The 20,691-nt window shown below is 41.1% G+C and overlaps 1 protein-coding gene across 1 annotated transcript in view; it reads right to left on the bottom strand.

The window, feature by feature from the left end:
- Window positions 1-2,170: 2,170 nt before the first annotated feature.
- nwd2 (NACHT and WD repeat domain containing 2) overlaps window positions 2,171-20,691 on the bottom strand; it is a gene marked incomplete at both ends in the record, with an annotated part of 69,199 nt that continues 50,678 nt past the window's right edge. The window contains 3 exons of the mRNA XM_079808797.1: window positions 2,171-6,076; window positions 7,609-8,198; window positions 19,834-19,984. Of these exons, the coding sequence (XP_079664923.1) occupies window positions 2,171-6,076; window positions 7,609-8,198; window positions 19,834-19,984 (4,647 nt within the window). The remainder of the gene's footprint in view (window positions 6,077-7,608; window positions 8,199-19,833; window positions 19,985-20,691) is intronic.

Here is a 20,691-nt window from a genome sequence, read left to right as displayed (position 1 = left end):
ATTTTATTACATTAAAATGTTCCATACAAACAATGCATACACACTAATCATATTGCTTTCAGACACAATTTTTTCTATTTTCTTCGCAGAATACTTAAACAACTTTGTAACAAAATGTAAGTACAACATTTATGAAAATATATATCTCTAAACAGGGATCTTCAATCTTGACAATACAAATAATACAATAAACACATTCAATACATGTGAACTATGTTTTTCAAACATGTAGTTAAAAGTCATTCAAGTTACATAACTTATTATATACTGTTCAACTGCTCTCATATCGACACATTCAAATATACTCTAAAACTGGCATTCCAATATAATAGAGATGGACTTTGTCAATATCTTAGCAAAGATAATGCATGTTCTTTTTCATAGGTATGCTAGCAAACACAACAAAGCTAAAAAAAAGAAAAAGTCCATTAAAGTAACGAGTAGGTCACAACACCATTTAACATTCTGAAAACAAATAAAAAAATAAATAAAACTTTGGCAAATATTTTATGATATCTATAGGTTATAAACACTTCAGCGGGAGAGGCTAATCACACCTGAATACTGCTACAGGTTGTGGGTTGTGAATGGGCCTATGTGTCAGTATTTCCAGAGGTAAACATACAATTTGACGGAATAGCCCTTGAGTTATGGAGAGAAGAGTTTGAATGGGGCAAGGCTGATCGTTTTGTTGAAACTACTTTTGCAACATGCCAGAGAACTGAAGGCAAAAATCGTATAGTTAGCATTTGTGACACGCCTATTGAAAGCCAACCTCGGTGAACAACCCGTTTAAAATAAAGTGCAACCACCAAACACTGCCTTGGCAAACACCATTTATAAATCAACCTTGTTTATGATATTAGTCTATTCATAAATATCTCTAAGTCACCTATAACATGAAAGTACAAAGTATAATTTTTTTCAAGCACACATTCAACCTTTACCTCACAAAGAACATGAGCTAACAATAACAAATACAAGTTTGTATAAGATGATCAACTGTTAAGGCGTAGATACTCTTGATGAGATGCTACACGTGACTCTTCCAATAGTGGTTTAGTCCTCAAATCAAAACTCGACATTTGTAGCTTGGTACAGTTGTACTATCCCTTGATACAATGAGTTCCACATTCTTTAAAAGTAATGCCATTAAAAGTGTTAATATCTTGGATTTAGTCGAGTCATATGATGACCTGCTCAGAATCAAATACTTATTGACTGACAAGCTAGAGTGACAGTAATTATTGGCATTGATAAATAATTAAATATGAGGGTGGATTTAATACTGTCTGTCAATTAGAGCAATTGCCACACATGGACTTTCATTCCACTCTGGTTAGAAAAAGTCTAGAATGCATTCTTAATTTACTAAGAAGATGACTCCAGACAATACTCTGAATACTGAAATATACTTTCCAACGATCCTCATTTGGATGCTGTAATTCCAAATTAACCAAATTTGTATTTGTTGTATGCTGAATGTTTATCATAAGTATGAATATTTTTGTATCAAGGTATTTTGTTTAGAAATTCCCTGCAATTTTTTCTTTTTCAGTTTCTGTTACAAAGAAAATGTTCAAATCCAGGCACTCACTTTGATTGCATTTAGCACAACGTAACATTTTTAAGTAGTTGCACAAACTGCAGCAGCCAAAATACATATGTACACATATGTACATAAGTTTCCATTACAGTACCAGAGGACGTTAATAAACAGACACCAATGAACATTTTAAAAACAAAAAACAACAACAACACTTATATGGCTACGAATGTATTACATTTCTCTATGCTTGTATAAAGTGACATTATGGCTTGATTTGACTAAACTCATACAAAATCTGAAATGTATGGCCACATTGGCATACACATGAGAAGGAAGAACATATCATAAAGTCGATTGGACTGGCTTTTGTAATGAATGGCATTTGTCTTGAATTATTTTTGTTCCTTAATATGATATTGAATTCAGCATGATGATGTATAAGAGAAATCAAGGTGACTGATTGCAGCTTAAGTGCAGCTTAATAGCAATTGGCCAGTTGCTGTGTGCTACCCAGAGAACTGATCTGTGCAGCTGAATCAAAGTTGCTGTAAACAATAATCACCTGTAATCCAAACCTGGCCTTGTTTCCTTCATGCCCATAATGTCCCACAGAGGGCGCTCTCATTGCAGCAGTTCAGTTTTCTTTGTGGGTGTGGTGGTCTCTGGCTCCCCACTGTCAGACACATTGATAGGACTGTCCCGAGAGAAAACCTCAGTGGATTCTCTCCACACACAGTCAGCAATGGTCTTGAAGGCATTGGTGCTACACTTGGGTCGTACTTTTTGTGAGGCATTGTTAACGATTTGCCGACTGTTTGAGGTGGCGATTTTGATTTTCAGAGCGGCATCCACACGGTCTACAACTGTGTAGGTGCCAATGCTGCCATCCTCAAATCCCACAATGATGTTAAGAGCTCGCTGTGATAGGCACAGATAGGTTGGTGTTTTGTAGAGGGAGCAGGTCCCGATGCTCTTACCGTCTGCCAATCTCATGACAATCAGACTCGAAACCACACCTGCATCATCATCTTCATCGCAACTCCGGAAACAGATGTACACTAAGTAGCGTCCGTCCCGTGAGAGCTTTTGCCGCCATATTATGCCAGCAGCATGGACCAGACGCAGTTTACCACTGTGCAGGTCTAGGACATTGATGTTCTCATCACCTTTGGACACAATGCCCAACTTTCCATTCGGTGATATTTGGAAATCTTCCAGGTTCTTTAAGAAGTTGCTGGGCAGCTGCACCCGCCTACACACAGACTCATCGGCGACACTCCAGATGAAAACAGTTTCGGTGGAGGTCATGAAGACGACATAATCTGGACTGTCAGGGATTAATTTAAAGTTAACAATTGTGATCCCATCGTCACAGATAAATTTTTTGGAAACACTGCCTGACCACAAGCTAACAGCCAACATCTTATTCTTGTTGGAGCCTACAAGGAATGTGTTAGCTGTGGTAATGAGGGCATGTTGGAGTGTTACCAGAATGTTGCACACCTTGTGACCAGTGGCGAGCCTCCAAACACGAGAGGCGTTCTGCTCGCAGAGGGACACAACAAACTGATCATTGTGCGTGATGAGAAGCTGTGAGATCCTCTGGCCATTGATACGGAATATATTTTCACCTGTGGTCGTATGCCAGATGTACTGACTAGTTTTATCATCAGATGTCACCATTAGGTCACCTGATGTCGTCAGGACGCAGTTCTCAACGGGTCCTTCATGCTTGAACACCATCTCAATGAAACCTGTGCTGTAGTTCCACTTGTGAATGACCTCTGACCCATCCGTGGTGTATACAAAATCCTCTCGGCCAGAGAGCTGCAGGCTTTGGATTGGTTTTCCAGTTTTATCAATGTTCGACATGGCTGTTATAATGTCGATGTCCCACACAGAAAGCACGCCACTGCTGGCCACAGACAGCAGCAAGTTATGGTGTGTTGATTTGATCAGCTTTACAATGGCTCCGGATATCTCTATCAAGCTGGCCATACACTGCCCACTGTCTCTCCTCCACACAAAAATGGATGATGTGTTCTCCATGGAGGCTATTATACTTTGGTTATTCTTGGAGAGAACAGCCGCCACAAACTTTTCGCTTCGCTTGGCCTTGAACTTCTCTGCCATTTTCCAAATCTTGGTGTCCAGCACCTCAATGCTACTCGCTTTGCAGATGAGGATGGATCGCTGATCCTCTGAGAGCTCTATGCCCACCACCTCAGTCTCATCTCCTCTGCAGTCATAATCCTCCATTAGCTTGGGATTTGTGATATCTTTGGTGTTCCACACGGAGAGACTGCCCTCATTGTCGATCATCACCATTTGATTGATTGTGTCAAGAATCAGGATTGACTTAACAAAACCACCAGAGAATTCAGAAGTCATTGTGGCAAGCTTGTCCCCACTACCAAGGTGGAATATGGTGGTCGTGTTGAGATACTGTCCGCAGAAAGCATACATTCCATCTGGGGAACACTGGACACAGGTTACCTCATACCAGCAATGAAACTGATACAACGGCCAGCCATAAAGCAAATCAATCACATTGACGTCTTTGCTTGCCTCCAACCAAGCTAAGGCATGGTGGCTGGACAAGGTGAATCCATTGATGAACGCCACCCCGCCAGTGATGCCACATTGCTTGGACCCTTTTACATCGACCTCAGACAACAAACAGGACTTGTGGTTGTCGTAAATGAGCAGTGTATTTTTTGTAGTGGCCACTACCAGATACTTCTCATCAGTGGTTAATCTGATGCCAAGAACAACGGACCTTGCTGTGTCTATCTGTCTTAGCAGCTGTCTACTCTCAACATCCCACGTGCTGACGGTTCCATCCTCGAGGGCCACAATGACTATGTTTGGAGCTAATGTAGGTAGAACCTCCACAATTTGCATGTAGCTAGAACAGAGCGGTAATCTTTCAGGACTGTAGGTGACATCCATGGATGAATGCAGTGGCACAATGGAGCAGTACTTAGGACCGTCCTTGTCACACTCAAGAAGTAGATGTCTGAGCTTGGGAAGGGATGTGACAACTGGAAGGAGCCTTTGCTGTAGCTCAGCAGACAGTGACGCAGGATTCTTGTTCACTTTGAGCTTTATACTGCGGAGTGTAGTTGCGAGAAACTTTAGCTCCTTTTCTTGCGTGTAGCTGTAAGCTAGGTCAATGTCTGACAGGGCCTTATCAAACTGCCCTATCTTTATCATAGTGTAGAGCCAGCTAAAGTTCATAATGACACCATACATGAGATCATCTGTTCGGCCGCTCCTTGTCAAGTGGTATGTGAGCTCTGTCATCTTTCGGTGGTTGACAAAGAAGATGTCCGGCTCAAGCAGGTTACACTGGAACACCCAGGGTTGTTCGGGTGTCTGCCTGTCATAAGAGTGCTTGTCAGCAGAAGCTTTGTCATGGCCATGAAGGCTCTGCTGTTGATGAGGGTTTCGATGCTGGGAGATATTCAGTGAAGCAAAATGATTATTGTCGCAGTGGAATATCTTCTTTCTACCACCTGCCCATGCACCAAGGAAGTATTCAGCCAAAAGGCTGTGCATTTGATGCACATCTTCTTCGTTACTAAGGTATAGCTTCTGTGCTATGAGATGCAGATGGCGATTTGCCCACACCATTAGTGTTACATTACGGACTTGACGCTCCACTAAATAACCTTCAAGTTCTTCTTTTAGCCGGGCTATGAAATCGTAAGAAATGCGCAGCGGGCTTTTAAGATTAGAGCTCACCATGATGTCCCCAAGGACACTGTTGTCCAAAGATAAAATATCCTCTAGCTCCAGCTCTGTCAGGCCTGCCCGTGCCATCGTGATGTAGCCCAGTGCCCGAATGACAAAGCGTGAGCCAAGCTTGTTTTCAATGGAGTAGAAAAGCTGCTCAATGCTTTCATGCACTGTGGAACACAACGATTTGTCATCCACATCCTTGTGCGACCGCCAGTGAACCACCTCTCGGTAGATGAGATTGACAAACATGGGCAGTGTACATTTTGCCATTGCCTCATTCACATATATCTGTTGGCCAGAGGTCACCTTCCTTTTGACACCCAGAAGCTGCTGTTTAAGTGTTTGACTGCAAGCTTTGCGATCTCTTTGCATCAGTTCAACATAGCCATCCTCGTCATGTATCAGGCAACGTAGTTTCTGCAGTATCCCATGCTTGTTGGGCAGGGTGGACACTACAATTCGGACTGTACGTGGCAGGTGGACAGGCAGCCACCACAGCTTTCTGGCCTCATCAGCATCTGACAACTGCTCTAAGGCATCCAGAATGATGACAAGAGGTCGGTGGAATGATGACTCCCCGAGCAAATTCACCAGCAGTTCTCTCATCTCCTGGATCTTGTTTGGTAAGAAATGGATCAGGCACCGATAGTTCATGGCAATCTGCTCACAGATGCTTTGTAGAAGGGTTCGGAGGTCAGTAGAGAAGTCAGTGGAGCTGATGAATCTGACAATGACCACTGGGTCTGTTTCTGGTCCCATCTCTTTCTGTAGCCACGAATAGGCCTAAACAAATGAAAATGAAACAGAAGCTCAGAAATGCAGCATACATGTACAGTTTACTGAATGTTCTCCAGTATGTTAAGTCATTTAATATTTACAATTAGGATATATACAATAAGCAAAATCTCAATATGTTATTTTGTGCAAAACTGATCATTTTGTAATCTGATTATAGCAGCTTAGCCATTTGAAAATTAATATGATCTACATAAAATGCAACTACTGTATACACTATCATTTCATGTTTAACAGGATCCTGTGTCCTGTTCTTATAAAAACACGTGGTTAAAAATCCAGGAACTGTTGTGACCTATGAGTATGAGTTTAGCAAACAAAACTCGAGTGACTCCAGTCCATCCATTATTTAGTAGATCCACTGTACACTAACCTTAACATCTGTGAGTGTGAGGAAGCAAAACCAAGATTAATGACTGTATAGCAAATAATCGAATGTGCTCAACAGCAATAGAGTCAGCACTGGATTTCTTGTGCCAAGGATGTTCTAAATCAGTTTGAATTGTTCCCTCATCTTTGCACAATACCTCTTTCTTGTACGTGGTTAAAGGGTTCCCCCAGCTGTGATTCAGGGAAACATGAAATATTATTTATCTCTGTCTGGAGAGGCTGACAATTAACGATAATACGCTTTTCCAAAGCCACAATTTTCAAGAGGACTGTGCATTTGTGTGATTAGCCAAGGGGTGTGTGTGTTCAGATTGCTGCTTGAATGCATCACTGTGCTCATATTGACTGCATGGGTCTTGGTACAGCACTGCTCTGACATGGGCAGTGTAAAACATGCTAGCTGTACCAAACATGAGATCATACTAGGAGTAAGTAATTGATTATAAAAATAGTGCATGCAATGTGTAGAAGGACAGTGTGAGAGAGAGAACATAAGCAAGGACGAGGGAGTTAGTCAAGGTCCCCAGGCTCATCATCTGTGAACTAACATTAGAGGCTGAGGTCTATGACGGGTTGCCATGGGTGACGGGAAATGTCAACACTACCCTTCCTCTTTTGTTCCTCGCCCCAAACTTATCAACACAGTCGACTGACCATCAACACATGACACACATACACCACTGATCTTCATAAGTGCTACTTATTGGCTGAAGCTGACAGATAAGAATAATTATATCTAATTATTATTATCAATTAAATTATATCAGCTATTTTTTTAAGCTTGTAAATGCAATCATAGCTATGTATTTTGGATTACTGTGTGCCTCCAAATACACATGCAAATGCAAAAAAATCCTTACAGTTGACAAATTCATGTAACAGTAGCCCAAAATACCTTAATGTTAATTTTAATCTCATGCCATGACATCAGATATTAATTCAGGGGAAGCAAAGAACAGCTTTAGGCAAAATACAGGCATCCCGCAGCATTAATCTAACATGTGCCGGCATCCAGATGGCCTTAAAAAGCAGGTCAGTATGTTCACACTTGCTTTCTACCTCTAAATCACCCCCCCCCCCCCCCACACACACACACACACACATACATGCATACTATACATGCTTTTCACCTGTTTTGCCACTTCAGCAAGTAACAAGGTTTTTCCAGTGCAGGGTCCTCCATACACCACAAGGGGAGTTATTCGACCACCTTTAGAGGGGTACAGGTACTCCTGTACTATGTCCAAGGCTTCACTCTTGTACACATAAAAAGATGCAAACGTCTTGCACAGCGACAGATGCTGTATGGTTTCGTCATAGAGAGTATCTGTCTCGGTGTCAAAGTTCTGTTGGACCGTGGCCTGGATGATATCCACCATGTCTTCATAAAACTGTTTACATAGACCTTCGACATAGTGGCTCTCTACTTCCTGCGAGTAGCCAAGTTTCATGTCACAGTGAGTGACTGACGAGTAGACTCGAAGATTGGATGCTGCCACCACCATCGGAACAAACTCATCTCTGACCTTCAGAAGACGCTCGTAGGCTTCCTGGTTTCTCATGACACGGTCGGCGCTCACAACGATGTCCATGTAGCGTGCCATCTCGGGGAGTTTAGCGAAACGGTCAAAGTTGGATATCTTCCGGATGTAACATACACATTTCTTGAGGAAGGCAGGGGTCTGCTTGCCTAATGCGAAGTCCAGTTCATCCTCTAATGCTAAAAGACAGGAGAAAACAGAGAGAGCATAATAATTACCCTGTTCTGCATGACAGAAGGTTTTAGTTTCATTCATGGTTTTCATCTCTGCCACTATTTACTCACAAAACACTTCAGTGGCACTTTCAGAAAACACACTTAATTTGATGTCATGATGTGAGCACTTCCCCCACGTTTGCCAGTCTTTAGCAAATGATTAGATCCATCTCTTTGAGCCGCGTTTAAGAAAAAAACAGTGATATGATCTCTTAATCCAGGCTTGCCTGGTTTTATCAAAGACCTCCAAAGGCAGCATTCGAATGATAGCCTGCCAACCTCGTCAGCTTAGTATCGCATACTTGCAGCTTGTTTTGTAAACGAGAAGAGAGGGGGATGCAAAGAAGGCAAGTAAACGACTGCAAATCCCCCAGGAAAGAGTTTCCTCATTTAAATCTCATATGCATTTCCCTCACACTCTGATATTAATAATCAAAAAAAAAAATACGTTAAAAACCAAAAGGGTTCAACTGCTTATGAATTTTTTGGTCACACTTTATATTAGGTGTCTTTACTGTGTAGCAGTAAAAAATAAGTAAAATGTTCTTATTGTGTTCATTTTGTATTGCAAAAAACACATTTGCTACTACTGAGGTGGGATACTGGTAAGGTTAGGGACAGGTTTTGTGGTATGGTAGGTTTAAGGGGTATTATTATGCAAAATTCACTTTTATAAGGTTTGAACACAGATGTGTGTCCACAATGTGTGTAAACAACAAGTCTAAAATGGTAAAAATCCACCCAATACTTTTTTTTTATATACCCATAAATCATTAGCAATCTCTCATAACTATTTCATATTGTAACATTTTAAGCTGTCATTTGGTCATGTTACAATGTGCCCCTCACATGTTAAAATGTACCCCACCTATGGGGCATGTTGTCACATTTCACTTCCATTCTTTCGGGGTAAATCAAGAAAAAAGTATACACTGTTTTAATTAATCAAAACCACATAATTGTACTAGACATGGGAAATTAATGTGGGAAAAAATAAATACTCTGAGCCCCTAACCCTAACCCTTCCAGAGACCACCATTTCTGTTTACTCGCTGTATCAGCTAGCTAGAGCACTACAAAGTCTGTGCCAAAAACATAACAAATCTTCTTCTGTTCTGTTGCTGGATGTTCCAACGAACATAAGAGTCTCCATAGACTCCCGGCATCCGAGCCACTGAAGTGACAGCGTTGATTTTTTATTTTTTAAGGGAATGTGCCGAAGAATGTCGGTAAAATTTAATATATTTGTGCAAATCTTTTTAAAGCATGACTGCTTCACCAACAAGGGTTAGTACAACACTGGATTTGTGAAAAGTTGTTTTTGAAGGATGGGTCAATACCAGCGCTTCGTGCTCTAACTTCATATCCAGAGCAAGTAAGGATGGCACTTCATATTTTGTTAATGTTTGTGTAACCCCTCCTGTTCGAACTGCCCGCTCCAAGCAGGTCTTGAACCCGGGTCCGCCGGCATGAGAGTCGGACACTCTAACAAGGAGGCTAAAGGCTGAAACCTCTAGCGTCACTCGCTAGAGCGTCTCTTGAGATCAGAGGAGTGAGGTTTTACTCGCACTGCAACTACTAGCTGGCCTCCGTTACATTTGCAAATGTCCTTTCTGAATGAGCTTTCTTGAATGCTGTACGGCTAATATGGCTAAACCTACCATACTCTCTGACTGTATACACAGGGACTAGAGCTATGCCGTTTATTCTGAAAACGCTCACCATCTGCGTAATTCATAAACGCAGTTATTATGCATAGTCAGGTGACAGACTTTTTTACATTCCCACATGAGCCCCTATACAACAATTTATAGATTAACATGACGGCACATGCTAGTCAATGAGTTGAATCAACGTAACTCCACAACAACTAATGTTACATAAATGCAAGGGCGTAGATTTGGTTTGAACATTGGGGGGGGGGTTGAACGTTGGTATGCTGTCTGTTTTTTTTTTTTTTTATGCATTGTTATTGGATAATTTATTTCTTCTATCTATCTATCTATCTATCTATCTATCTATCTATCTATCTATCTATCTATCTATCTATCTATCTATCTATCTATCTATCTATCATCTATCTATCTATCTATCTATCTATCTATCTATCTATCTATCTATCTATCTATCTATCTATCTATCTATCTATCTATCTATCTATCTATCTATCTATCTATCTATCTATCTATCTAGGCCTACATACTTTAACTGATTACTGTAGTATACTTGAATAACATGAGGAAACGTTTGTCAGCTCGTGAATCTTTACTGAACAAGGCAACATCAACGTACATCTAGCTCAGTCAACACCAGTGAACATGCTGGCCAAAAACCATATATCCCCCCAACAGCCACGCCCTCCCCAGGCTCTTAGCCTCTTAAAGGAACCTCACTATTTCCATAGTCAGTCAATACATTACACCCCTTTTCCCCAGTCCACAAAGTCTGAAAATCTTCTTGGAGGGTGATGCTCTCTTACAGGGTACCTCCGAGAATGAGGGGAAGCAGACATGCCCTCAATTCCAGCTCCAGTAATGTCAACATCAGGGTTTCCCACATCTAACGCAGGCGGCGGTAACTCAAGCATTTCAGCCCCTGGGGACTCAGGTGGCTGGACAGTATAGCTATCCGGCTCAGGCCTTGATTGGTCGGACAAGGGTGCCGTCCTGTCCAGCAGCTGATCAACATGTCGTCTGTGCATTTGCCCATCACCCGCTCTGACCTTGTATGACAGGGGACCTGTGACATCCACAATGATTCCAGGCATCCACTTAGAATCTCTGGAGTAGCTTCTCATGTACACCAAATCCTTAGGTTTAAACTCTCTGACTGTGCCAGGGCATTTTTCAGCATTCAGCTCCTGTCTGCGAAGCATATCACCATCATGATCAGGGTGCAGACGATCCAGTGCAGTGGTGAGTCGCCGATTCATGAGCAACTCAGCAGGACTTTTCCCAGTTGATGAATTGGGTGTGACGTGCTGTGACAACAAGAAACGAGCGAGTCTGGTCTGCCACTCGCCCTTGGTCATGCGAGACAGGGCCTCCTTGGTTGTCTGCACCATGCGTTCAGCTTGACCATTTGAGCTTGGGTGATAAGGTGCTGTAGTGACATGTCGAATGCCGTTGCGCTCGGCAAATTCTTGGAATTCTGCAGAGGTGAACGAAGCACCATTGTCTGACACTATAACGTCGGGCAACCCATGTGTGGCAAAAAGCAGTCTCAGTGTGTTGATGACGGTCGATGATGACATGGAACTCATCAGAGACACCTCCAGCCACTTGCTATGTGCATCAACCACTATGAGGAATATTTTGCCCTGAAAAGGGCCTGCGAAGTCAATATGCAGCCGGGACCATCTTTTTGTTGTCCACTCCCAAGGGTGAACTTTTGCCTTAGGAGGTGCATGTCGTGACATCTGACAGGTTTCACATGCTTTAACAGTCTCCTCAATGTCTCGGTCCATGCCCGGCCACCACACATAACTCCTTGCGAGTCCCTTCATGTGTACAATGCCCGGGTGCGCGTCATGCAACATAGCCAGTATTTCTCTCCTCGCCAAGCAGGGAACAACCACACGGCTTCCCCATAGCAAACAGTTCTTATGTGCAGAGAGTTCATGGCGGCGCAAAAGGAATGGTTTGAACCGGCTATCCATTACATCAGCCGGCCACCCATGCAGCACCCAGCGCATTACTCGTGCCATGACAGAGTCCTTTAGTGTAAGGTTAGCAATTCGCTCAGCATGCATGGGTGCTTCTGGCACCATTTCAAGTAGCAACACTTCCAATGGTGGTGGTGTAACAGCACCAGATGCAGGCAAGGGTAAGCGACTCAGGGCGTCAGCATTGCCCATTTGTTTGCCCGGTCGGTAGCACAGCTCATAGTCGTAAGATCCAATGATCAAACTCCAACGCAGCATCCGTGGTGAAAGGATGGCAGGCATTGGCTTGGAATGGTGCAGGAGTCCCAGCAGGGGTTTGTGGTCTGTAAAAATCACAAAATGGCGGCCTGCGAGATATTGGTGGAACTTTCTGACTGCAAAAACAACTGCCAATGCTTCCTTATCAATTTGGGCATAATTCCGCTCAGTGGTGGTCATTGTTCTGGAAGCAAAGCAAATGGGTCTCTCCTGGCCGTCACATTCTATGTGGAATAATAAAGCACCAAGCCCATAGGGTGAGGCGTCGCAAACTACTGCCAAGGGTTTCTTTTCATCATAGTGCACCAGCACTTTATCCGTTTGCAGCAACTCTTTTGCCTGAGCATAGGCCATCTTGTGCTTCGTTCCCCACTGCCACGTAGCAGACTGGTCTAGAAGGCGGTGCAGGGGTTCCAGGACGGTGGCCTTATTGGGAAGAAAACAGCTGTAAAAGTTAAGCAGCCCCAAGAATGCCTGAAGTTCTGTTTTGTTCTGTGGGGGCGGAGCATTTTGGATAGCTTCCACTTTCTCACGGGTTGGCTTGATGCCATCTTTATCCACTCTAAACCCCAAGAACTCCACTTGAGTAGCAGCAAACATGCTTTTCTCTTTTTTTAGTCGCAGCCCAGCTTCAGCGAGGCACTTCAGTACGGCTTGTAGCCGTGCGTTGTGTTCTTCCATGGTTTTGCCCGAAATCAGGATGTCATCCAGGTATGGCTGGACTCCTGGAATTCCTGCGAGCAAATTGTCCATAAATCTTTGAAATATTGAAACGGCTGTTGACACCCCAAATTGCAACCGTCGAGCCCGGAAAAGCCCACGGTGAGTGCTAATAGTCAGTAAGTCGGCTGCGTCATCATCCACTGGAAGCTGCTGATAAGCTTGTTTCAAATCAAGTTTAGTGAAAACTACTCCTCCAGCTAGCTTCGAGAACAGCTCAGATGCTGTGGGTATAGGGTACACGTCAGGCTTAACAGCTGTATTCACAGTACAGCGGTAATCACCGCAAATCCTCAAACCCCCATCTTTTTTTGCTACAGCCACTATAGGTGTGGCCCACTTTGCATGGCGAACAGGTTCAAAGATTCCTTGAGCCACCAGTTTGTCCAACTCCTCGTCCAGCTGGGGCCGTAAAGCAAAAGGAACTGGGCGGGCCTTAAAGAAACGTGGAGTAATTGTGGAATCAATGTCAATAGAGATCGGGGGGGTCCGGCAAACCCCAATGTCCTGAAAAACCTCTGAATATTCAGTCAGTATTTTCTCTATGGACTGCAGCTGTACACTGTGTACTCCTTCCACTGATATTCCCAGGGCATCAAACCAGTCCCGTCCCAACAGACTAGTGCCCTGGCCCTGGATGACGAACAAAGGCAGTGTGTTTCGTGTTCCTTTGTACGTTACCTCCACAAATATTTTTCCCTTCACTTCCAAGGTTGCCTGTGACCACTGCTTAAGTATTCCATTGTTTGCATGTATTTCAGGGGGTTGGAAAGGCCACAATGAATGATAGGTATGCTCACTAATCAAGGAACAGGCCGCTCCTGAATCCACTTCCATTGTGTGTGCTTGTTTGTTCAATATAACAGTGGCCAGATATGGCTTCTGCCCCCCTCTTTCTGCTTTAGTAGTGGTGCTGTAAACAGAGTATTCATTATTTTCCTTGCGTGTTATAATGTTGGTGTAACGTTCTTCTGAGCTGGTTGCATCTTTGTCAGTACCATGTTTAGTCTTTGTTAAACATACACGAGATATGTGCCCTCTTTTTTTACAGTAATGGCACACAGCAGTGGAAAACCTACAGCTTTGTGGGGTGTGCTGACCACCACATCGGAAGCATGGCTTGTCACGTGTAGGATTTCCATTCGAAACTGCTGTCTTATGTACTGATGCATGCGCATGGGTTGCATAATGAACATCGTCCTCCAGCCGTGATTCGTTTTGATGTTGACGAAGTAGGCGAGCATTTAACAATGCTGTTTCAGCAGCTAGTGCCTTGTCTTCTGCCTCTTTAAATGTTAGTGTAGTTTCAGCCAGCAGGCGTCGCTGTAGCGCTTCATCCATAACGCCGCACACGATTCTATCACGCAGCATTGCTTCTAACTGATCCCCAAAAGCACAGTGCACAGACAAACGTCGAAGCTCAGCAATGTAGTTTGAAATGCTTTGATTAGGTTTTTGTTTACAATTGTGAAAGTGAAAACGTTGAACAATCTCTGATGGCGCTGGGCTGTAATGGCGTTTTAAGGCAGCAACAATGTTTGCATAAGACACAGTAGAGGGTTGCGTTGGGGCAAGCACTGAACGTAACGTGGAATACGTTTTTGCACCACACACACTGAGCAGCACGGAGCGTTTTTTTGCATCATCCTCAATATCATTTGCATGAAAAAAACATTCCAGTCGTTCTGTGTATTCTTCAAAAGAGTTACTCGAGCATTCGTCAAACTCTTCAATACGGCCGAGTGTAGTCATGTTCGCTTCCAGGTGGCAATTTATTTCACTCACTTGAAAAGTCGCACCATATGAACTTATCTGCACACAGTCGGTCCGAATCCGCTCGTCGCCAATGTAGTATACTTGAATAACATGAGGAAACGTTTGTCAGCTCGTGAATCTTTACTGAACAAGGCAACATCAACGTACATCTAGCTCAGTCAACACCAGTGAACATGCTGGCCAAAAACCATATATCCCCCCAACAGCCACGCCCTCCCCAGGCTCTTAGCCTCTTAAAGGAACCTCACTATTTCCATAGTCAGTCAATACATTACAATTACAAATTCAACATATACAAATATGAAAGAGACAACATTTAGACATTTACTTTAAGATTTTTACATTCCAACTTAATGCATTTTAATTTAGTTTTTTGTTTTTTAAAGGGAAACACATCGGCTCTTGAACAACTGTAAATCATTGATAATTACAGACACTATTGAAAAATGAACTAGCAAAACAGACGGCTGCTTTGGTAACTTGTTATACTGATAGTTATAGCTAAATACATTGTAATGGATTAGCTAGCTAAAATATATGTGGTGTGTACTTAGCTATTACACAATATTCTCATACCTCATTCTCAGTACATGCTTTATTAAAATTTTTTTGCATCCCTCTCTGACCAGCAGTTAAATATAGTCCGCAGTGCAGCACTTCTCTTCATTTTTGGCGCTAACGTTACCCGTGTGCTCTCCCATTCAAACACAAATCGCGTTGTTTTGGTGAAAGTGTGACTCATTGGTTGGGCGTTACCAATCGGTTCAATGGAGGGGGTGTATTTTTTGTCTGATAGATTATGACAAACTAATATTAGATTAGGAACAAAATTATTGTTACAAAATAAATTAATTGTACATATTTTTATTTGACCTACTGTGATTTTCATGTTGAAATATTGGGGGGGGGGGGGGTACATCCCCCCCGTAAATTACGCCCCTGCATAAATGTATCCACTAACCATTCAGAAACATCCATGTGCAGTCTAAATGTTGCAACCTCTTCCTGAGTCTCTCCATCTGTGTCCGACTCCGGTTCAAACATGCAAGGCTGCACTCCACAACTGGTTATTTCTGACATTTAGGCTGAGTGAGATTATTTATTCGCCTCTATTTTGTTGTTGACGGAGTATCCGAAGCTCGTGCCCTCTTCTGGAAGTAGGGTGGGGAGCAGCAGCTCATTTGCATTTAAGGGGACACACACAAAAACGACACGTTTTTTGCTCACACCTAAATAGGCGCAAATTTGACAAGCTATAATAAATTATCTGGGGGGTATATTGAGTTGAAACTTCACAGACACATTCTGGGGACACCAGAGATTTATATTACATCTTGTGTAACAAGGGGCATAATATGTCCCCTTTAAGGTGTAGGGAACAGCCAACAGACGTAATTACAGAATTTAATTACAGCTGTAATTACATGCAGGTATTTTTTTTAAATATATGTATAATGTAAAAACGTACACAATAAGTGCATTTTATCAAATTATTATTAAATCATGGTAAGTGTGTGTAAAAGGCAGAAAGACTGTAAAAAGCTAGAACAAAGACTCTCTGAGGAAATAAAAGAGATTAACATCTGAATCCACTCATACAGTTATCACTCTCATCTGAGACAACGTCACACTGAGAGAATCATTTGAGAATGGCTTTAATCCATATCCATTTCCTTCCTCCAAACTCATATTCCCTCTCCTGCTGAGATCACCTGAAATATACCCAAAATCTATTTGATTTAATGTTAATTTAATGTCCCACTATACATTATTATATGTGTTTGATATCGTTTGAAATGTCTTAGTGCGACTGGTACAAAGATCTCATCACCACAGAGGTAAACAAGAAGATAATAAGAGTTTTTTGAGTTTAGAGATATTTTGCTTATTACGGTGGGTGTGGCTTTTGGAGCCATTTGGTCTCGTCAATACAGGTCATATAGGAGAGTAATTAAATGTAAATTACCATTGTTAACATGTGTTTCCATTTGAAAGAGATTTTTGTCTTGGTCTGAGCAATATAAGGAAGTGTGACAAAAGGTTCAGGGAACAAACTTTTACATGGTGTAGTCCATAACGCTGAGTGTCTCCTAGCGTTGTGTAATTTTAAGTCAGTTTTCAATATCTTATTCTTTACTGCAGAGTATTTGATGTTATGTATATATTATCCTTGAATTGATTATGTAATTGGCATTATACATTTACCTGACTGCTAATAAATTGTTACATTTTTATCTATTCTGACTTACTCTATTATTATTAACTATCTCTAGTAGATTATGAATGGATATCATTTCAACAAAGGGTTAAACAGAATGATTAAATTTGTGACTAATTATTAAATATAAATGACAAAACAACCAATTGGCATTCTAACCTAAATTCGAGATTATGAAAAATGGAGTCAGATAAAAGATGAATTGGAATAAAATCCTTTTGCCCAGTTGAAAAGCCAGAACGCGCAGCGACCTTCGAACCGCGATTGTTAGCCTTCATTGGAACGAATTCAGCGGCCTTACAAGGCCTACTACAGCAAGGTAGTATATACCTGTAGATATAAGGGCAATACTAATATGGCAAGTCAATATTATTATTTATATACACACATTACTTATGTACCATTCAAGTACATAGAGTTCGAAATAAGTACTAAACCAAAGTGCACCAACTGTATCTTCTGTCATTTCATAACCTCTGAACTAAGTATTTTATAAGATTATCATTTTGTAGAATGTGGTGTATTTCCTGAAGCTAAAATGTTAGTGCATGCATACATCACTTTCAAATTTCCATATTTGAGCAGTTAATGTAAATCCACTATGCAAGTTCATTCCCCTAATTTCTGGAAAATAGTGTTGTTACAGTAAAGTAAGACATTTTGAGTTTTTTCCCAATGCTAAACAGTGTTTTTGTGGATCTTTTCATGGGTCTTTTTACCTCAAATACCATGATCCTTGCACTTATTACAGTTAGTTAAAAACTTCTGTCTAAAATATGTTATAATTTATACATTTGAAGATGCAAAAGCCTCTAAAAGCCACTTGGGTCAAAAATGAGATAACGATACTGAGTGAATGCTCTCCGCATATAGTATACGTTCATAAAATACTTTCACTTCAAACCCACTAAATCCCAGCCTCAGTCCATTCAGAAGTACCGGTACTTAGGTAGAAACCTATACATAGAAGCCTGACAAAAATGCTTATTTTAAAGAAAAACGTCAGACGGACTTAGAGGCTTTTGCATCTGAAGTCTTCATTTAATAAATGTAATGTAATAAATGTAATACATATTAGATCAAATTACCTCAACTTGATCTTTTGTCATTACATGTGATGTCTAGTGTTACAAAATAAACTGATCAAGAGGAGACAGTGGCAATCTGATCTCAGACCAACAGTCATTGTCCTCAAAGAACACTTGCATTTGTTCACAGTCAGAGAGGTTTGCAAACCTACAATGTGATACCTATTTCCGGTGATGCTTTTTTAATAAAGACCCACAAGATGCCACATTCGTCAGATTCGACATCTGAGAGGCCACACGAGCAGTTCAGGGGAAAATTCATTAATGCTCTGAAGTCAGACAGAAGACCTCAGTTTTAATGAAAGTAACTAAGAGCTAATTATTCTTTGCGTAAAAAAAAGAAATGCCTTGCTTAGGAGAACCTCTGAATGTGGTTGTTTCATATCTACTGGATGTTGAGATGAAGACTTAACTGTATCAGTGATTGAGTTATAAGCCCATGTTCCCAGAATGACATAAAAGAGTGAGCAGTAAATCTGTTCTTTCTCTGGTGCTGACCCACTGTCTCTAATGTGGGGTATGGTGATGAGACTTAACTGTATCACTGAATATTGGATTAACCTGGATGAATCAAGTTAACCTGATTAGATCTCCTCTTATGCTGGCTAATGCAGGCAAATTTTAATTTAGTCACAATGACTTTCAAGAGCAGGATAAAAATAACATTTACATTCATTATGAGCTTTGAATACGACTGCTCCCTGAAACCATAAAGCTATAAACTACGACTCTGTTGCATGATTCAGCCTTTTTAATTATACATGTAATTCTACAGACAAACAGCCTAAGTGCTAAGCATCAAGCCCCATTGAAGTGTTCAGAGCAAAATTGTGCTTTTTAAGACTCTCAAATTTCCTTGATGTGGCTGGCTGGTGCTTGAAAAATGATTTAACATATTGTGTCGTACACAAATCTCACACGCACGCACGCACGCACGCACGCACGCACGCACGCACGCACGCACGCACGCACACACACACACACACACACACACACACACACACACACACACACACACGTTGGGTTTCTATGTTCTATGGGGACTTTCCATAGACATAATGGTTTTTATACTGTACAAACTGTATATTCTATCCTTCTACACTAACCCTACCCCAAAAACTACCCTTCAAACAAAACATTCTGCTATTTTAGATTTCAAAAAAGATAATTTTTGTCAAATGTCTTTACAAAACTTACTTTGCAAGTACTTTTTGTATACATGTTCAAATTGTCCTGTAGGTCATAGAAAAATAACTGATGTAATTTGAAAGATGTAGTCATTGAATGCATTTTGTGCAAAAGCAATGATAAATGATCCTCAGTTTAGCTCACATAGACTGATGTTGTGCTCACTGTGTGAAGAGTTTTGAAAAAGTAACCTAAGTATTGAGAAATGTGTCCTAGCAGCGATTGTAAAAAACTGTAAATGTAAGGATTTGATATAAAAGATGATGAAAAAATTGAACAGGCCTTGAGTGATTGTATAAGCATATGTGTATAAAAGCTTTGTTTAAATGGCTCTTTAAACTACTACATCCAGCAAGATGGTAACGATTGTAAACGAGTGGTAACATTAGGCGCCACAGTGAATCAAAACATATTTTGGGCAAAACTACTCATAGAGCATGGAGGTTATTGGATAGAATCATATCAATTATCAAGTTGTATTATAGTCATGATGAGTCTGTGGACCTTCAGCTCAGTGAAAAATAATTGATTTAAATTTGAGTGCCCCTGGTATATATATTTATTTACATATACTGTCAATGTTCACAGTTATTGAAGTGGCAATGTACTGCAAAACACATTCCAAACCCATTCAGGCATTTATTAGCTCTGAGCTCGGTCATAACTGTAACAATAAGTAGAGTTTACCCGAGCAAAGAAATTTCTTGGCTTGATCGCTCTTCATGGTCCCCTTCTCCTGCAGCTGTAAAACAGAAGTTCTGAAGATCCTCTTGATTTCCTCTGAGACTGCCCTCCATGCCTTGTCATTCTTTGATTTTGCTACGGTGCTTGACTCCATCTGTGGGGTAAAAGCACATATGGAGTCATCGAATTATTTAAGGTTCCATTGTTTGGATATTGTCCATTTAAACCAATAAAAAAGAAAACCCACATCATATCCTGTACCAGTTAATTCTTTTGCTTTAACTGTAATGCTAGACATAGCTAGCACAGCTAAAATATACTTCATGTTCTAGCACAAACTGCATTGAGGTTTTTGTCTTAGTACTTGATTTCATCGCTACACTATTCGCTACTATATTTTTTGTCTGCAAATTTTCACAGAAATCACACTAATGTGACCACATCGTAATAGTCACTAATATAATACTTTCACTGTTCTATACCAAGCCAAATAAGTTAAACAGCATGTGCCAAAAAACATGACTGTTAAATTAAGTAATTTTTCTATTTTTAATTAATTATTTATTTATAGGCTATTTATATGCTTGTTATTACCGACAGCCAAATAGAGAGAGGGAGAGAGAAGGGAAAGCGGCATCAGGACATGACACAGGCCCGAATCAAATCTGAAACTGCTGTGCCATAGCTCCTACATTATTTCAGTTTTGTACTTTATGAATAACTTTACTAAATAATGACTAATTCAATTCTGGCTTCCGGTATCAGACGCTTCCAGTTATTGTAGCTGCACAAAAACAGTGCTTGATACTGGAAACCGGTATCTGTTTTCATATACCATCATATTCATAAATACATTGGTTT

The sequence above is a fragment of the Gobio gobio genome (genome assembly GCF_949357685.1).
Source record: "Gobio gobio genome assembly, chromosome: 2".
Classification (NCBI taxonomy): domain Eukaryota; kingdom Metazoa; phylum Chordata; class Actinopteri; order Cypriniformes; family Gobionidae; genus Gobio; species Gobio gobio.
The sequence above is the reverse complement of the archived record's forward strand: the minus strand, read 5'-3'. Positions and strand labels throughout refer to the sequence as shown.